The 15,665-nt window shown below is 33.7% G+C and overlaps 3 protein-coding genes across 6 annotated transcripts; 1 reads left to right on the top strand and 2 right to left on the bottom strand.

Moving 5' to 3' along the window:
• Nucleotides 1–1,539: 1,539 nt before the first annotated feature.
• On the bottom strand, nt 1,540–5,280 carry LOC133286143 (uncharacterized). Of its 3 annotated transcripts, none has more exons than XM_061483506.1 (6): nt 5,154–5,280; nt 4,470–4,602; nt 4,268–4,371; nt 3,259–3,430; nt 2,952–3,092; nt 1,540–2,205 (listed from the first exon to the last, which is right to left on the bottom strand). In XM_061483506.1, exons 1-6 carry the CDS (start codon nt 5,201–5,203, stop codon nt 1,825–1,827), a joined length of 981 nt encoding a protein of 326 aa, XP_061339490.1. In that variant the 5' UTR covers nt 5,204–5,280; the 3' UTR covers nt 1,540–1,824. The 3 variants fall into 3 exon arrangements, with proteins under 3 accessions (XP_061339490.1, XP_061339488.1, XP_061339491.1); XM_061483504.1 differs by having other exon boundaries at nt 3,259–3,451; XM_061483507.1 differs by having other exon boundaries at nt 3,259–3,451; nt 5,099–5,237.
• A 2,597-nt stretch (nt 5,281–7,877) lies between these two features.
• Nucleotides 7,878–10,655, top strand: LOC133286127 (uncharacterized). The gene is made up of 7 exons (XM_061483483.1): nt 7,878–8,114; nt 8,218–8,418; nt 8,563–8,697; nt 8,773–9,387; nt 9,494–9,737; nt 9,846–9,973; nt 10,149–10,655. Exons 1-7 carry the CDS (start codon nt 7,878–7,880, stop codon nt 10,653–10,655), a joined length of 2,067 nt encoding a protein of 688 aa, XP_061339467.1.
• A 1,166-nt stretch (nt 10,656–11,821) lies between these two features.
• LOC133286123 (caffeoylshikimate esterase-like) lies at nt 11,822–15,277 on the bottom strand. Of its 2 annotated transcripts, XM_061483477.1 has the most exons (8): nt 14,992–15,277; nt 14,837–14,866; nt 14,608–14,737; nt 14,151–14,297; nt 13,916–14,046; nt 13,111–13,248; nt 12,341–12,439; nt 11,822–12,187 (listed from the first exon to the last, which is right to left on the bottom strand). In XM_061483477.1, the coding sequence occupies exons 1-8, from the start codon at nt 15,265–15,267 to the stop codon at nt 11,969–11,971; spliced, it is 1,170 nt and encodes a 389-aa protein (XP_061339461.1). In that variant the 5' UTR covers nt 15,268–15,277; the 3' UTR covers nt 11,822–11,968. The 2 variants fall into 2 exon arrangements, with proteins under 2 accessions (XP_061339461.1, XP_061339462.1); XM_061483478.1 differs by lacking the exon at nt 14,837–14,866.
• Nucleotides 15,278–15,665: the final 388 nt, after the last annotated feature.

The following is a 15,665-nucleotide window of genomic DNA, read 5'->3' on the forward strand; positions in this document are numbered from 1 at the left end:
TTTATGATGTAAAAATTATTATTTTAATTTTTGTGTAGGAATTCGTCTAGTTCGTATGAGAAATTCATGTTTAAGTAATTGCTCAATTTAAAGTTGCTTTTATAGTAAGAAATCACCATGTATAAAAGTTTCATTTTAAATTAATGAGTGAAATTACATTTTATCACACAAAAAAAAATTAAAATACCATTTTTTTTGAGATATTTCACTCGGTTCATCGCTTCGCGACTAGTTCGATTTAGAGCGGGTCCTGAAATTAAGGTTTTAAATTCCTTCCAAAGATGACACTGAAGAAGATCGAATACTTACGCTCAAACTCACGCAACTAATTTGTTTTATTAAATAGATATATGTTGCGCGAGTAGTTGAATGGTCACTCCCTAGAGAGCTAATTCTTACATTTTTTTTTAATTAAATCTTACATTTTTAACTATATATGTATAATACACACACATACTTGTTTGATAGTATAAGAAATTGTAAAAGATATTAATATATTGTTTAAATACAATAGCAAAAAAATATGAGAATTTCAATTGTGTCCCGTTTAATAATATATTCCAGGGGAATTTCATAATTTCAATTTACATGAATTGTTAATTTGATATTTTGTTTTTCCAATTGTCATGCGAAGTAGGTGCTTAGCCTATAAGTTGATTGGACTCCTCGTATGATTGAAAACTATGTTTTCGGGCTTATCTTCACAGTCGTTTAGGTATTGTTCTTAGATTGGGCTGTCAGAACCCGTCCTACTATCTGTTCTGAGTGGCAAGTAGAATAAAAATTCAAAAGATAACTCAAGACTTATAATTCAAAGTACTAGATTCTTTCACGAGCGGCTTAGCCTAGCAAGCTATTTTCCCTACACTTTCAATTTGTTTCCAAAGTGTTAAACTTTTTATGTGTAACAAAATCATAATAACAGAAGGCAAAAATATCAAGAATCTAAATTCCAAAATCTAAAAGGCTTCGCAAATCAAACTAATCAAAGGCAAAAATAAAATCATAATAACATCAAAAGGTAACTTTCGTAATGCTCATTTGGTGATCATAGTAGTTTTCATACTCTTTCTTAGTCACGAGCCACAACTGATTATCTAAGAGCTGCAGCATTGGTCAAGTATGCAATAAGACACGTGGATACAAGTACAACATACATGTTAACCGTATATACAGCCTTAATCTCGTGTCAGTTGTGTGAACTCGATGGCCATTGTAGGCACAAAATAGATTTTTTGTAAATGTTCATGCTTACCAGGGTTGCCTGCTCATTTCTCCTTCGTTTGCACGATCTTTCCCCTTTCTTTTGAGCATGGCTTTCTAAGAGGTGTCTATTGTATTCACTAGCAAGTAGCAAGTTAGCTTTAAATTTTGTTGCTTCAAAGAAACAAACCAAGCACGCATGGTGGTTTTGTTATACTTGTACCATAACAGGTTGAAAATGGCACGACACCCAACTCGTAGATGATACAACTACAAAATTTTATATCATACTTGCATTAAAAATATGCACGAGATAAGAAGAAAAACCATTCGGAAATGCTCTAGCAATAACATTCTTTAAAACATGATATACAAACATAAGCGGTCGCAAGAATCAGGAAAAATTTAAGCAAGTTTAATATTACATTTCATTACAAAGATATACACACGTATTAATTATAGAATGTACAATAAATACGGCATTATTCTCATCACTTATAATCACTCGAGGAGACTGTTATCTCCACAACAAAGATCATATTTATTTATTTTTCTCCTTTGACATTTAACAGTATTTCAACCTTAAGATCCCGGGCAAAGGTCATCCATCCATTTTAAGCACTATGAAGATCTACCTTCCAGCTTCAAAGATCCAAAATTACCGTGTACTAGTGCAGCGGCAGCACGAGCAGCTGCAGATGCACGCTCTGCAGAAGCAATGGCAGCTCGGGCTTTCTCCAATACATCAGAGGATTGAAATCTTGTCTCACTTTTTGCATCTCCAACGGCAACATCATTATTTTTGTGTGACTGTTCAATTTCATTAGTATTCAACCCAAAATTATTGTTAGAAGGGCTGGGAGCTTCAAGGTGTTTATATTCTTGTTTGTCATGCATAGATTTGATAGAATCTTCCTTATTACTAGGTGACAAATTATTAGAACCCTTTTTGCTGGGAGTATTAGAAAGTGCAGCTCCAACACCAACTTGCTTTGCTCCACCCTACAGTTAATGAGAAAATCATAATATAAATCAAGACAAACTGATATATTCCTGATACCACAGTAGAGAAGTAGACAACAAAGTATAATAGCATGACAAATCTGGGAATCATAAATTCATATCCATTTGCTGAAATGTATAAAGTATTTGACACGTAGGTCAGTAAGTTCATGATTTATTAGTAAGAGGCTGCACGTGTCAAGTGGCAAGCTTCTCAATGTCAAAAGTTCTGAAATCAGACAAATGGGTATATTCAACTCAAATATACCAAAGAAGCCCCAAGTAGGGAGATCAAGTTGACTGACAAATTACAAAAAAAAATTGAATAAATAAACAACAACAATAATAAATGAGATTGGAGAGTTATTCGGGTCGCAGAAGTGGACCATGTTCGTGTCTAAGGTTTTGATATGAATCTTTATACGTATCGTGTTTCTGTTAAGTGCATTTGTATTTATGCAGACCTTGACCCAACAAGAACATGATTGTGTGAGACGAATCGTCATCCACAACAATTAGAGTCACTTCTCAATTCACATGGTAGAACTATTACATGAAGAGCCAAGTACCCCAACTAATTTGAGATAAAGGTGATGTTGATGTTTTGTTGTTAGATCAAGGATATAGATTGCAGTAGGGTGCTAGTGTTAGACAAGTGATAACTTATTAGTTTACAGATGTTGTTTACCATTAGTGACAGATGTATAATATCCTGTGGATCTAGAAGTGATCACGGATAAAATTACCAGGAGATCTTCATGATTTTTCCTGAATTCTGCCTCAGTTTTAGAAGAATCCCATGTTAGATTGTATTCTTCTGCTATCTCCCTTAAGATCTTGAGTTTTACCTCGCCGGATGGAGCACTAATAGAAAGCTTTTCAATTATCTGAAATAATAAAATCAAAAGAAAAGATGGACAATAATTGTTAAATTATTATCCATAATAATTTAATAATTGTTAAATTATTATAATAACAATTGTTAAAATTTTAATACTCCAGCATAATCAATAGTTGTTTGATATTAAGAAACTGCAATGAAAGATAATTCACCGTGCGGTTCACGCCAGAATCAGGACGAAGTTCAGATACTGCAGAGACGAATTCCTTCCCATATTTAGTGGTAAACAAGTTCTTAATGTGCAATAAGTCTGGTACATCTGAACATCTAGGAGCAGCAAAAATTATACTTGCAATGGCTTCTCGCAATTCTGAGGGGCAATCCCTATCATGTGGAGAAGGAAGGCTTCAAGATTGAATAAAAAAACAGTTTGCTGTAAATTGTACAAGAAATTGTGGGACTGTTTGAAAACTCAATGCAGTACAGAAAATGAATATTCTCAGCACTAATAATGATTTAGTGTGGGTATTATAAACACTGAAAACATTTAATGCATGGAGATCACTGGATGCTTTTTACAGCAATTATTCATTTAGTTGCTAATAATTTCCTCATATAAACTCACAGCAACAAAAATCATTCCAAACAAGTATGGCCTGTGTCAATATACACACAAAACACGAAAACAAATCTGTCATACAAGTATAGGTAAATTACAATTTTCCTCCCTATAGTTTTAGTCCATAGTAATTTCGGTGAACCAAGTTTCAAACCTTACTTTTATCCCATTTATGTTTAGAAACATATATTTTACCCCCTCTGAACCCCCTTGAAGATTCAGAAACACTCTAATTGATCATAATTTAGTTTGAACTGACAATATAGAGGTCATTGTCATGTTTGTGATGATTTTCTAAACCAAAAAAGTACCAATAGGGTACACAGCCTTTCCAAATGCTCTGTTTTCTAGTGTATTGAAAAAAGGATAGTCACCGGTAAAATATTGTGAAGCAGGAAGATCCAGAAAGCTATCACTCTGTTCCCCATTTTTTGCAAAATTGCATTCACAAAAATTCACCAAGCAATTATAATTAGAATGTAACAGAAATTTGCCTATACCAGAAAAAACACTTCGTGATTTGCATGAGTACTGAACTTCATGTATGTTAATCAACATGACAATACACAGTATGTCCAATAAGAACAGGCTTAAGGACTTACCTCTGACTCTCAATTATAGGTACACGTGCAAGAACAAATTCACAGAATAACTCCAATATTTCATATGCAGCCCATATATTTTGTTCTCGTATGATATGCTCCACCTATTTAAGTCGATGCAATTCACAAACAACATGTCACAATACATAGGGGAAAAGGATCTAGAAACTAGCAGCCATTCACCAAGATTTTGAAGGATTACCCGAATTCTAGCAATTGCCTCTTGGCCAGCCTGCAAGAATTGGAATATCTCCTTACGCATTTGTTTGAGTTGCATATCTCTCTTGTTTTGCAGCAGCTTAATGCGTGAAATTGCCAGGTTCAGACATGTTTTGCTACGAAGACCAAAGATGAAAAGGAAAGAAAAACACCATGTTTACTAGTTACTTATCACACATTGAAAGAATATCCACGAACCATCTGTAAAACATTCACTCAAATCCAAAGTATAGAAGAATCTTTTCAATAATCACAATCACATCTACTGAGGATTCGTATTCTTTCACCACGATAGCTCACTTCCATCAACAGTAATTCCCATTAACCCAAAATCTGGCTATACACATTTGATATATCTCAAAATATACTTTCAAGTTTCAATAAATTTAGAGAAAACCTAAAGACTCAAAATTGGAATTGAATTTTTGACACAATAAACAATTAACTTATTATTTGAACATGCGTAGGATAACAAAAATGATTGAGATCAAATTACGAAACCTAAAATCCTGTAATACAGAAACGCAATGCACATATCCTAAAATTTCAGACTTCATACAAAAAAAGGCATATCCCAAAACCCAAAATCGGGTAATAAAGATTGGGTCTTACCATAAAACTTAAATCTTAGAACATGGAATTGGATGAATCACAGAAGAGAAATTACCATCTAGTGCCTAAAACGCCTCTGTTAAAGAGTTGATTAAGAAGTGACATGCTGATTTAGATGCCAACGTAACAAAACAACCTCTGCCTCTGCTTCGCTTGTTCAGTTGATTGCCCTTCAGATTTCGTCTACCCACCTATATAATACATGCCTTCTGTCCAACCCGACAAAAAATCATTGTTTCTTAACAATTACAAAATTATTACTGCCATTATTATTTTTTAGGTTTTTTATTTTCTCGTATATTAGGGATAGGATATTGTAACAATTAATTAGGTTACTATTAATATTGTTACCAATCAAATTCACTGTTAGATCGATTATGTTGATCCAACGGTTATATTTATTTCCATCTTTGTATGGTTATTATGATTTTTTGTATTTAATACTTTCACATTAAATATGAGGAATCATAATTATACAAAGATGGAAATAAATATAACCGTTGAATCAACATAATTCATCTAACAATGAAATTGATATGTAATAGCATTCGTAGTAATCCTAATTGGTTGTTACAATATCCTACCCCTATATTATATTAGTTTTATTATTCTTATATCGATATAAGTTAATCATTAGGAGAGATTATACTTACTACTAATTTAGTTACCGTTGATTTTTATTAATCTATCGGTGGTTATAACTATTAGATTACCATAAATCAATAGTGATTAGTTTAGGGTTCCTCGTTTCTACTGTCGCTGCAGATGAGAAAAATTGCAGCAAACCTATTAATACTAGGATACGGAGCCGTATCCTGAACTAAAAATAAATAAATAAATAAAAACTACAGGATACGGAACTGTATCCTAGTGAAACTAAGTGTTGCTGCAAATTTTTCCATCTGCAGCGACAGAAGAACTATTAACGCCTTAGTTTAGTAGTTAAAATTTTCAGTAGTAAGTATAATCGTCCATATATATATATATATGGGGAAGGATCTGTTTATAAAAAAAAATTATAAATTTTTGTAAATTACATTATGTACTCTCGGGAAAACATAATGTAACCTAGTGTTCTCCTGGGAGTACATAGTGTAGTTTGTAAACAAAAAGTTTGTAAATATAATCATCCCATATATATATACAGAAAAATATTTATGCAATTAATGTAGATAAGTTATTTGTATTTACTCCCAAAATGACGTCGTTTTGGGATTGAGATATTAAAAAATTATAATTATAAAGACTATAATAATCCTGAAAAATAAGAAATGTATAAAAAAAAGAAAATATAAGAAAAAAAAATCACAATTATGAATTTCCAATATATTTGTTTTTTTTTTTCCGATCCTTGGTCTATTTATTCTTTCTATTTAGATATGTTTGGTCTTTTTTATATCTCTATTTTATTCTCTCTATTTTTTAAATTTTTTTCTAAAATCTTTAGTAGATGGGGTGGCACAAGACTAAAAAAAATCGAGAAGAAAGTCAGAATAAAATTGACCAAAACATGAAAAAAAAAATAGGAAAAAGGTCAAATACATCTAAATAAAAAGGGGATAAAATAGAGCAAGGACAACAAAAATAAAACTAAATATACTCGAAAGTAATAACTGTGATTTTTTTTTTATTCTATTTCTTTTTTCTCTTAATTTTTTCTTCTAGTTTTTTGTCTTCAGTATTTTTTTTTTCATTTGGACTATTTTTTTTTTTTTTTAATTTCTGTCACTGATGTGATTTTTAATATATTTTTTCTTCTATTTTTTTGGGATAAACTACATGTATCCTCTACGGGAGTAATCCTACACGAGCCGGGTCCAATAATAAGGCTTTAAACCCTTTCTAAAGATGGTAACGAGGAGGATCGTACACATGCTCTCACATCCACCTGCTCAGCTACCATTATTTGGTTTCTTCTATATTTTTTTTCTTATTCTATTTCTTATTTTTATACATTTATTTTCTTTTTTTATTTTGATTTATTTGAATTTTTTTTACTATTTTTTCTTTTAGTCTTTTATTAAGTGTTTTATATTTTCATAACATTTGGTCTTAATTTTCTTTTTTTATCACTTTATTTTTTTCTTCTAAGAAGGGTAGAATATGTATACTTAGTTAATTGTCTAATAGTGTTAAAGACATGTGTGGATGAGAAAAACCATAGGGATTAAGTGATTAAAAAAATAGGGATGTAAGTAATTCAAAGCAATACCACAGGGGATTTTTTGAACTTTTCCCATTTAATTTTGATTAAATGACAACAAAAATAATTGTAGAAGGTCATAACGGAAAAGATATTATAATTATATAACTCCATCTTTTTAAAATATAATAATATAAACTACGACTTTATCATGTCGAGGAGGTTGGTGGTTTAGGAACTAAATTCACGTGGCAGGGAAATGGAACCACTTCGATAGAGTGTTCAAAAAATTGGATAGAGTGTGTTAATGTGAATTGGAGACTCGATTTCAAGGATGCTGTTGTCCAATCCTTTCCTAGAATTTTGTCAGATCATAATTTGCTTCTTCTGTCCATATCAAAATGTTTGCATCATTGGATAGAGAGACTTTTCAGATTTTTGGCCATTTGGATGGATCACCTTTGCTTTGATGAGCTCTTGGACGACAACTGGTGTCCAGATCTGTTTGTCTCTAATATGCTCTAAAGGTTCACCCCTCATCTAAAGAAGTGGAATACGGAAATTTTTAGGGATAGTAACAACCGAAAGAGAGATTTAACAAAAAAGATTGCGGATATTCATGTGCAAAGGGAAACTATGGACTGCCCCATACTTCAGGATATTAAGGATCAATTGCAGAATCTCCTTAATGAAACTCTTGACCAGGAGGAGTTGATGTGGTTTCAGAAGTCAAGACACAATTGGATAGTTGATGGGGATAAAAACATAAGGTTTTACCATCTGAAGACCGTTATTCGAATATCTCAAAACAGGATCACTAGACTTCGTGGTAGTATGAACATGTGGATCGAAGATCCTATTGAAAAAGATCATGTCTGCAATTTCTACAAGGATTTTTTTTAGGGAAAAGGTGATCGAGCGTAGGTGGATTAATTCGAAAAGCTTGTGGCCTATGCTCTCCCAAGATGAGTTGCAGTTGCTGGTTGTCCCTCCCAGTGACCTTGAAATCAGACAGAATCTTTTATCTATGGGTGCCTATAAATTCCCTAGGTTTGATGGCTATCCAACCATTTTCTTTCAGAGACACTGGAATAGATGGAAGATTCAAGTTTACAGTGCAATTAAAACTACATGGGTAAATCTGGACTCGATCAAGGAAGTGAAGGCAACATTGTTGGTTTTGATTCCTAAGACAAAGAAACATGAATCCATTGCCCAGTTTCGCCCCATTTCTTTGTGATCAGTTATCTACAAGCTTTTCTCTAATATTATAGTGAGTCAGCTGAAACATGTGATTGACAAGATAGTATCCCCTTTCCAGGTGAGTTTTATTTTGGATAGACAAATTCAGGACAATATCACAATTGTCCAGGAGCTGATTCACTCCACGAGTAAGATGAGAGGAAAGAAGGCTTTTATGACAATTAAAATTGATCTAGTCATGGCATATGATAGAGTGAGTTGGAATTTTCTGCGCAAAAAATTGGAGGAAATTCAGTTTCCTGAGCCTCTTATTAATATCATTATGTAGTGCATCTTTTCTACTAGAACAAATGTGTTGTGGAATGGGGGGAAAACTAAGGACTTTAGTCCTTCAAGGGGTCTTCGTCAGGGGGATCCTCTACTCCGTTATCATCTCGTTCTGGCCATTGAAAAGCTCACCCATATTATCACCACTGCCATTAATGGTGGATTATGGAAACCAATGTATGCAGGTAAGGGTGGTCCGAGGATTTCTCACTTGGCTTTCGCAGATGATTTAATGATGTTCATGGAAGCAACTGAAGACCATATTCACATGCTTCTAAAATGCTTGAAATTTTCTGAAGAGACATACGGCCAAAAACTTAGCGTGGAAAAAACATTTGTGTTTTTCTCAAAGAATACCTCAAGGGAAGTCATGGATAAAGTTGTACAAATTAGTGGTTTTAAACGTATGAATAAAATGGGCAGATATCTTAGGGCTATGACGCAGCAAGGCAGATTCTCTAAATCTTTATATGAAGGGTTAGTGGGAAAAATTAAAGATAAGTTGAGTAGTTGGCAACAACAGTGTCTCTCCCAAGCAAGCCATATTACACTCTCTCAATTGGTTTTGGCTGCAATTCCTTCCTTCCAAATGCGAAGTTGTAAACTGCCTTTAGGGGTGTGTGTGAGCATAGAGAAATTGCAGAGGGATTTTATTTGGGGTGACAGGGATTACATCCGAAGACATCATTCCTTTTAGTTAGAATGTTATTACTTCTCCTAAGCTATCAAGTGGTCTAGGATTAAGACGTTTGGATCTTATGAATGATGCTTACTTGGCCAAAAAGGCATGGAGAATTCATACAAATCTGGATCAGCTTTGGGTTCAAGTTACTCATGCTAAATACAGGGTTCACGGTATAAGAGACTCTTCGTTTGAGGCTAGAAAAGGTTATTCAAATCTCTGGAGGAACGTTTGCAGAATCTGGCATGCTCTGGAGGATATTTTGGTGTGCGTGCTTAGCAATGGTAAGGAGGTGCGTTTCTGGATTAATAAGTGGCTTCTTCTTTCTTGCAATCTAGAGGATTTTGTTGAAGATTAAGAATGTCTGATGACTGAAAACATGATGGTTGCAGATGTGGTTACTGCAGTAGGGGAGTGGGATTTTGATCAGATAAGGAGGTGGCTACCAATTAATGTTATTGATATTATCCGCAGCATTCTCCCTCCTAAGCTTGAGGATGGGCCTGATAAAAAGAGTGTGGCACCTTTCGGATTCCAACTCTCTATCTGTTGGTGCTATTTATGAACGTCTTACTAATCATTAATTAATTGATGAGGAAGCTAAAAAGCGATGAAAGCTTTTGCGGACTTGGAAGGGTCCTCAAAAGATTGAAATTTTTACATGGAAATTGATGCATAAACACTTACTAACAAAGAGTAGAATAATCGAGTTGAGTGATGGGGAGAACAATTGCCCTTGCTATAATGGTATGCCAGAGACTATAATCCATGTGCTAAGGGGTTGTTCTAGTGCAAGACTGTTGTGGGATAAACTTAGGCCTCTTCAACAAGGTAATGAATTTTATAATTCAGATATAGGGCTTGCATCTAATTTTTCTAGTTTTTTTGTTGAATATGCATCTGTCAATTGGCTGTCTACTTTCTTGGTTACGTACTGGAAGATTTGGTGTCGGAGGAAAAAGGTTAAAAATGGGGAAGAGGTCCCTCCTCTCGGTTTAAAAGTTGATCTTATTAGGAGGCTAGTTCTGGATGCGGATTCTGCTGCTGGTAATCTTGGTCGTTTGCATATCAATACGGGTTTATGTTACGTGAATGTTTCTTGGAATTTTTTGAAAGTTGGCTTTGTCAAGGTGAATACTGATGGGGCTGCTCGGAGTAATCTTGGTCGGGTAGCATGTGGAGGTGTTATCCGAGATTCTTAAGGTAAATGGCTGGGAGGTTTTGCTTACAGGTTGGGCTCCTACTCCTCTTATAAAGTTGAACTTTGGGGCATTCTACAGGGATTAAAGAGGATTTGGAGTTTGGGGTACAGAAAAATTATTTGGGAAAGTGATTCGCTTTTGGCAATCACTGGGCTCACCAACTGTGGTGTAGCAGTCTGTAGGTGCAGCTGCTTTCTTGTATACGGACATAATTGAAAAAAGTTTGGCAGGTTCAACTTCAACATACTTATAAGGAAGGAAACATGTGTGCAGATTGGTTGACAAATTATTTGCTGGATTCGTCAAAGCTTGTTGACCAAAGTTCTTTTGAGTTTTCGCCAAGTGGTGTTTATCTACTGTATTGGGTGATTTGGCGTATGTGGGAAGGGTGAGGGTTGTGGCCCTGCTGGGTAGTCGTTGTTTGTTTTCTTGTTTTCTTAGGCCTTTATCCCGTCTGTTTAAAAAAAAGGTTTTTTTTTATAAACAAAAAAAAAGAGGTCTTGAAATAACTTGATTAGTATATAACATATAATTTTGTAATATATTTCTTTTATTTTCTCATCTCATTTTTTTCTTCTCCTTTTTTAATAGGATTCTGTATAGATTTATCTCAAAACTCATTTCATTAGTTAGTCTTTTTTAAAAAAATAAAAAATTAACTATTATAACTACAAAATTTTATAATTAAAAATATATATATATATATATATATATATATATAATTAATTGAATAATAATAGTATTTAAAATGAATAAAAAATATGAGTATATAAGAAACCTCGCTTTGTTATAAATAAATAATAGGGTATAGATAAAATAAGCACTACTACTTTTTTTTTTATACAGATAACTTACTTTTTTATGATTTTTATTATTATGTATAGATTATTTTTTTTATACAAAGATCGCAATTATAAATGATTTTTTATACTATATATAATAATTTTGTTACGATCAAGAAATTTAAAGAAAAAAATGTTTTAATAAAAACAAAATAAAAGTAATTAAATAACAAAAGTATAATAATTGCTAAACTTTTTTATATAAAAAACTATAATATGCAGAGATATTGATTTTTACACAAATTTTATATGCAAAAAAAGATGACCAGATCAAGACAAAAATATTTTATTAGGTAATGAAATTATATTGTTGATATAGGAATAAATTGACATATACATCAAACTACCATAATTCTCCCATTCCCGTGAGGTAACTTTGAAGAAGGGTGTCGTGTCTGTTCACTACATAAAAAAAAAACTCTTGGCTAGGCCACTATCCTCAATTATGTTGATAGACCCAAAGCATGAACCTCAATTAACTGAGGATCTAAAATTAAGCCATGAGATAATGTCATTATGGATAGCAAAAATCCTGTCATCTGGTTCTCCTTCCAAAATGCCGTGGTAACCTCCTTCATAGATCTTTAGAGTCTTATCCTCGCTACACGCTTTCTCATAAAGAAATTGGCTCACTAATGGATCTGTCACCTTATCAGCTGCTCCATGAAGAATCAATAATGGAGCTGAAACCTGATATCATCCCCAAAATATAAATAAATGTTTTCGGTTGATATGACAATCATTGCATGCAAAAAACACATATAACCATAGTAGAAATCCAAATTAGATTCTAAAAAATAACAGGCAACAGAAAGTGAGCAAAAACAAAAAAATAAAACTAACCTTCTGTAATTGTGACTCAATATCTTGTGTGGCACTTAAAAGTTCCATGCCAGTTTTCAATCGTGTTTGATCATCATAAGAAATAACATTGTAAGCGGCCTATAAAAAGAAAGAGAAAACGCCTACAATTAGTTTGGTATTACCCTTAAAAATAGAGTGGAAATTTGCAGGGACAAATTTTTTCATCCAATTTTTAATTTATAAGTTTAGCACAAATTCTATGATAGAAGATACTGTGGATTAAGTCATGATGGAGCTCATTCATGCATTTAAAACCACAATTTAAGAATGGCCAAAGGTTCGCTAAAGCCTAAATGCTAACATGGGTGCACATAACTCTTTAAAAGAAGTACATATGTGGCTGAGTCGGTGATCCTGAAACACTTGCAGAAAAGACGCGTGATTGGACAGGTTAATTGGCATCCACTAAGTGGGGAGTTACAAAGACACATGGGGTAATGAATATCAGGAACATCAAGTGTGGATATATGGGTTTAAAGAAGAACAAAAAATTCCAATCAGATAAAAATAAAGAGAACTGGCTTATACACATGGATTTGGTTGTTGATTCATGAGCTCAAGTTATCATGTTAAGTTGGTGATCATCATGTTTATTAATTAAGATACATGCCCAAGAGTGATGACCTTTAAACATTCAGTAAATGCAAGATATTTTGTTAAAGAAGGCATGATACAGAAGGACATTTTTTATTCATTTCACTTCGAAAGCATTGAAGAATTAGGACTTAGGAGATGACAAAGTTACCAACCAATTTTCTCTTGTCAGGTTCTCGGTAGGTCAGCTCAGATAGATCTTTGTGTGGGAACAGTTTTGCCTTTGGCATCACTTTAGACAAAAGATTTAATACCTTCAAAACCGAATTTGATGGTAACATGCCCTCTGCAATCTTAGAACCAAAACAAGAACAACAAATAAGGCTTCATCAGAGAGATATGATAATACAACTACGAATGGTCATTCATCAAATGATGGATAGTTCTATTTTCCTATAGATTGGCCTTGGACTTCTTCCAATGTTGACTTGGACAAAGTCTCTTACAGACATTTTTAAGGCATGCATTGATTCTTGCAATTTCATTAAAAATATAAGATATCAAACAATAAATCCGAAATTTATCAAAAAAAAAAAATTGAATTGCAAACAACATAAATGATAAGGAAAACAGACATTCAAATCAGGTCCACTCATAATTGGATCTCGAAATTCTAAGATATGTATTACATATCTCTAATATTTCAATATTGAAAATGCCAATGGAATTAGGGTCTATTAGTTCCATATTGGAGGGAGACATTGCTGGTTTGATATTAACTACGGTTATCATGTTTCAATTCAGAAAAACAGAACTCCAGTCGTGCAATGGTTATTGCTAATATATTTTTTCGACGGGAAACTTCTAGCTTTTAAGAAAATGAAATTGAACCTGAGAGATGACAAAGACATGATTAGAATTTAACAATGCAGTGCTCTCAAACTGTGAAATGAATCAGAATTTGAAAACTTTCATAAAGAAGCAGGTAACATCAACTGCAATGCAGAGGAATGGGCTTACTTTACACATCGGTGCTACAAGGATTACTCCATCCCAATTATTTGGTTCCTTCAAATGAACTTTAAGAGCAATTGCTCCACCCATTGACTGCCCCAATATAAATCGAGGCAACTCTCTCACCTCAGGCATTGCTGTTAATTGAAATACAAAGCATGGTCAACCACATTATGTATCTTCACACATAAACGATTACAACTATGATCATTATGACATCATGGATGCTAAAAAGTCATACCTTTGATTTTTGTATAATGTTCTATAACGTCATCAACCAAATCATCAAAATTTGGTATGTAACCATGTAATCCTTCGGATAGACCGAAACCCGGATAGTCCATAGCAAAAACACCATACCCAGAAGCAGCAATTCGCTTGGCAATACCTGAACAGAAATTCAAATCCTCCCTCATCACATTTGATATAACTTTCTAGCTTCGTTAAAGATACAATGTAGAGTAAATACCCCTTTTCGGTCCTCAGAAAATTTTACGACGTCCGCTTTAGTCCCTAGCAAATAAAAAAGCTATTTGTGGTCCTTAAGAAATTCAAAGTGGACCTATTTTAGTCTCTTTTGAGGAACTAATGTGAGTCTTTTTTGAATTTGTGAGTACAGAAAAGCGTATTTACTCTACAATGTATGACATACTATTCAGGGAAACTTAGCTGCTTTTTGAAATGAAATTACGACAAACCTTCAAAGAAGAAAGTGCAAGTACTGCCATACCCATGGCAGAAACACAAAGCTGCTTTGATTGGAACCCCGGGTTCTGGCATCCAGCTTTTGCAGAAAATTTCCAATCCCCTCGAATTCATTTCGTACCACTAACAAACAAATTACTAAATTGATCACATTTTTCACCAAACCAATAAAAGAAAATACTTCAAAATATGCTCACAGAGAAAGAACAAAAAAAAGCATACTTCTTGAGTTCTGATCCCAGCAGGAGCAGTCTAGCTTGCCAATCAAAGACAAACATAGTAAGAGATTGAAACGACAGTGTCACTGATCCTTTATCAAAGCACAAAGCAACACCCAGTAAAGAAAAACTCAAAAACATGTTGAAAAGTCATGTAACCTTGAATAAGTAATGGTCGAGGTGCTGCTGCAACTCAGTGAAAGCTGCTCTGACCCGTCTCCGAGAGGGTGCGAAATCGAGGTTCTGAGAAGCGATGGTGTTCAACTCGTCACTGACACCTTCAATGGTTATATTTTTCTTGGCTGTCACCGTCAGTGAAGAGGGTTTGTGGGATTTGGGAGAAATGGGTATCAGATGGTTGAGTGGGTGCGAGTGGGAGAAGGGTGAGAAGCTCTGTGATCGGAATCTGAGTGTCACACTCACAGACAGCTCCATGGCCGTTGATCTTAGCCAGAGACAAGAGCTGCTTTGAATGCTATTGACCGTTGACTAAAATTAAGTGTCAGCACACGCTTTTTAGCTGATGCTTTCGTCAGAGTTCAATCAAAAATTTGGTTGATGCTACAATATTGTGGAAGCCACGCGTATCATTTTAATATTTACCCATAGCATTTGCTTCTTCATTTTTTACATAGACTAGTATATTACCATTTACCGGTGTTTTGCACCGAGAAAAATAAAATAAAATTGTTTGTCTGATTTGTAAAAATTAATGTAAATTTTAAAAATATATCACTATATTTTATTTAAATCAATACTATAAAGGACTTAATTCTAACTTTTTGTACATGTAAAGTTAGTTCGTTTAATATTTTAACAAACATTTCATAATT

The sequence above is a fragment of the Gastrolobium bilobum genome, unplaced genomic scaffold, assembly GCF_033153095.1.
Source record: "Gastrolobium bilobum isolate Gb01-03AN ecotype WA unplaced genomic scaffold, APGP_CSIRO_Gbil_v1 utg1240, whole genome shotgun sequence".
Taxonomy (NCBI): domain Eukaryota; kingdom Viridiplantae; phylum Streptophyta; class Magnoliopsida; order Fabales; family Fabaceae; genus Gastrolobium; species Gastrolobium bilobum.

What these genes read in the sequence shown, in the direction of transcription:
- LOC133286143 (XM_061483504.1), bottom strand. Translation starts at nt 5,203, where the DNA reads ATGTCACTTCTTAATCAACTCTTTAACAGAGGCGTTTTAGGCACTAGA. An exon ending in GGCGTTTTAGGCACTAGATG is followed by an intron (nt 4,603 to 5,153) that starts GTAATTTCTCTT and finishes TGGTCTTCGTAG; the next exon opens with CAAAACATGTCTGAACCTGG. An exon ending in CCTATAATTGAGAGTCAGAG is followed by an intron (nt 3,452 to 4,267) that starts GTAAGTCCTTAA and finishes TCAATCTTGAAG; the next exon opens with CCTTCCTTCTCCACATGATA.
- LOC133286127 (XM_061483483.1), top strand. Translation starts at nt 7,878, where the DNA reads ATGGACTGCCCCATACTTCAGGATATTAAGGATCAATTGCAGAATCTC. An exon ending in GTTGTAAACTGCCTTTAGGG is followed by an intron (nt 9,388 to 9,493) that starts GTGTGTGTGAGC and finishes ACTTCTCCTAAG; the next exon opens with CTATCAAGTGGTCTAGGATT. An exon ending in GGCCTGATAAAAAGAGTGTG is followed by an intron (nt 9,974 to 10,148) that starts GCACCTTTCGGA and finishes TTACTAACAAAG; the next exon opens with AGTAGAATAATCGAGTTGAG.
- LOC133286123 (XM_061483477.1), bottom strand. Translation starts at nt 15,267, where the DNA reads ATGGAGCTGTCTGTGAGTGTGACACTCAGATTCCGATCACAGAGCTTC. An exon ending in CTGGGATCAGAACTCAAGAA is followed by an intron (nt 14,738 to 14,836) that starts GTATGCTTTTTT and finishes TTTGTTTGTTAG; the next exon opens with TGGTACGAAATGAATTCGAG. An exon ending in TTGTAGCACCGATGTGTAAA is followed by an intron (nt 13,249 to 13,915) that starts GTAAGCCCATTC and finishes TTTGGTTCTAAG; the next exon opens with ATTGCAGAGGGCATGTTACC.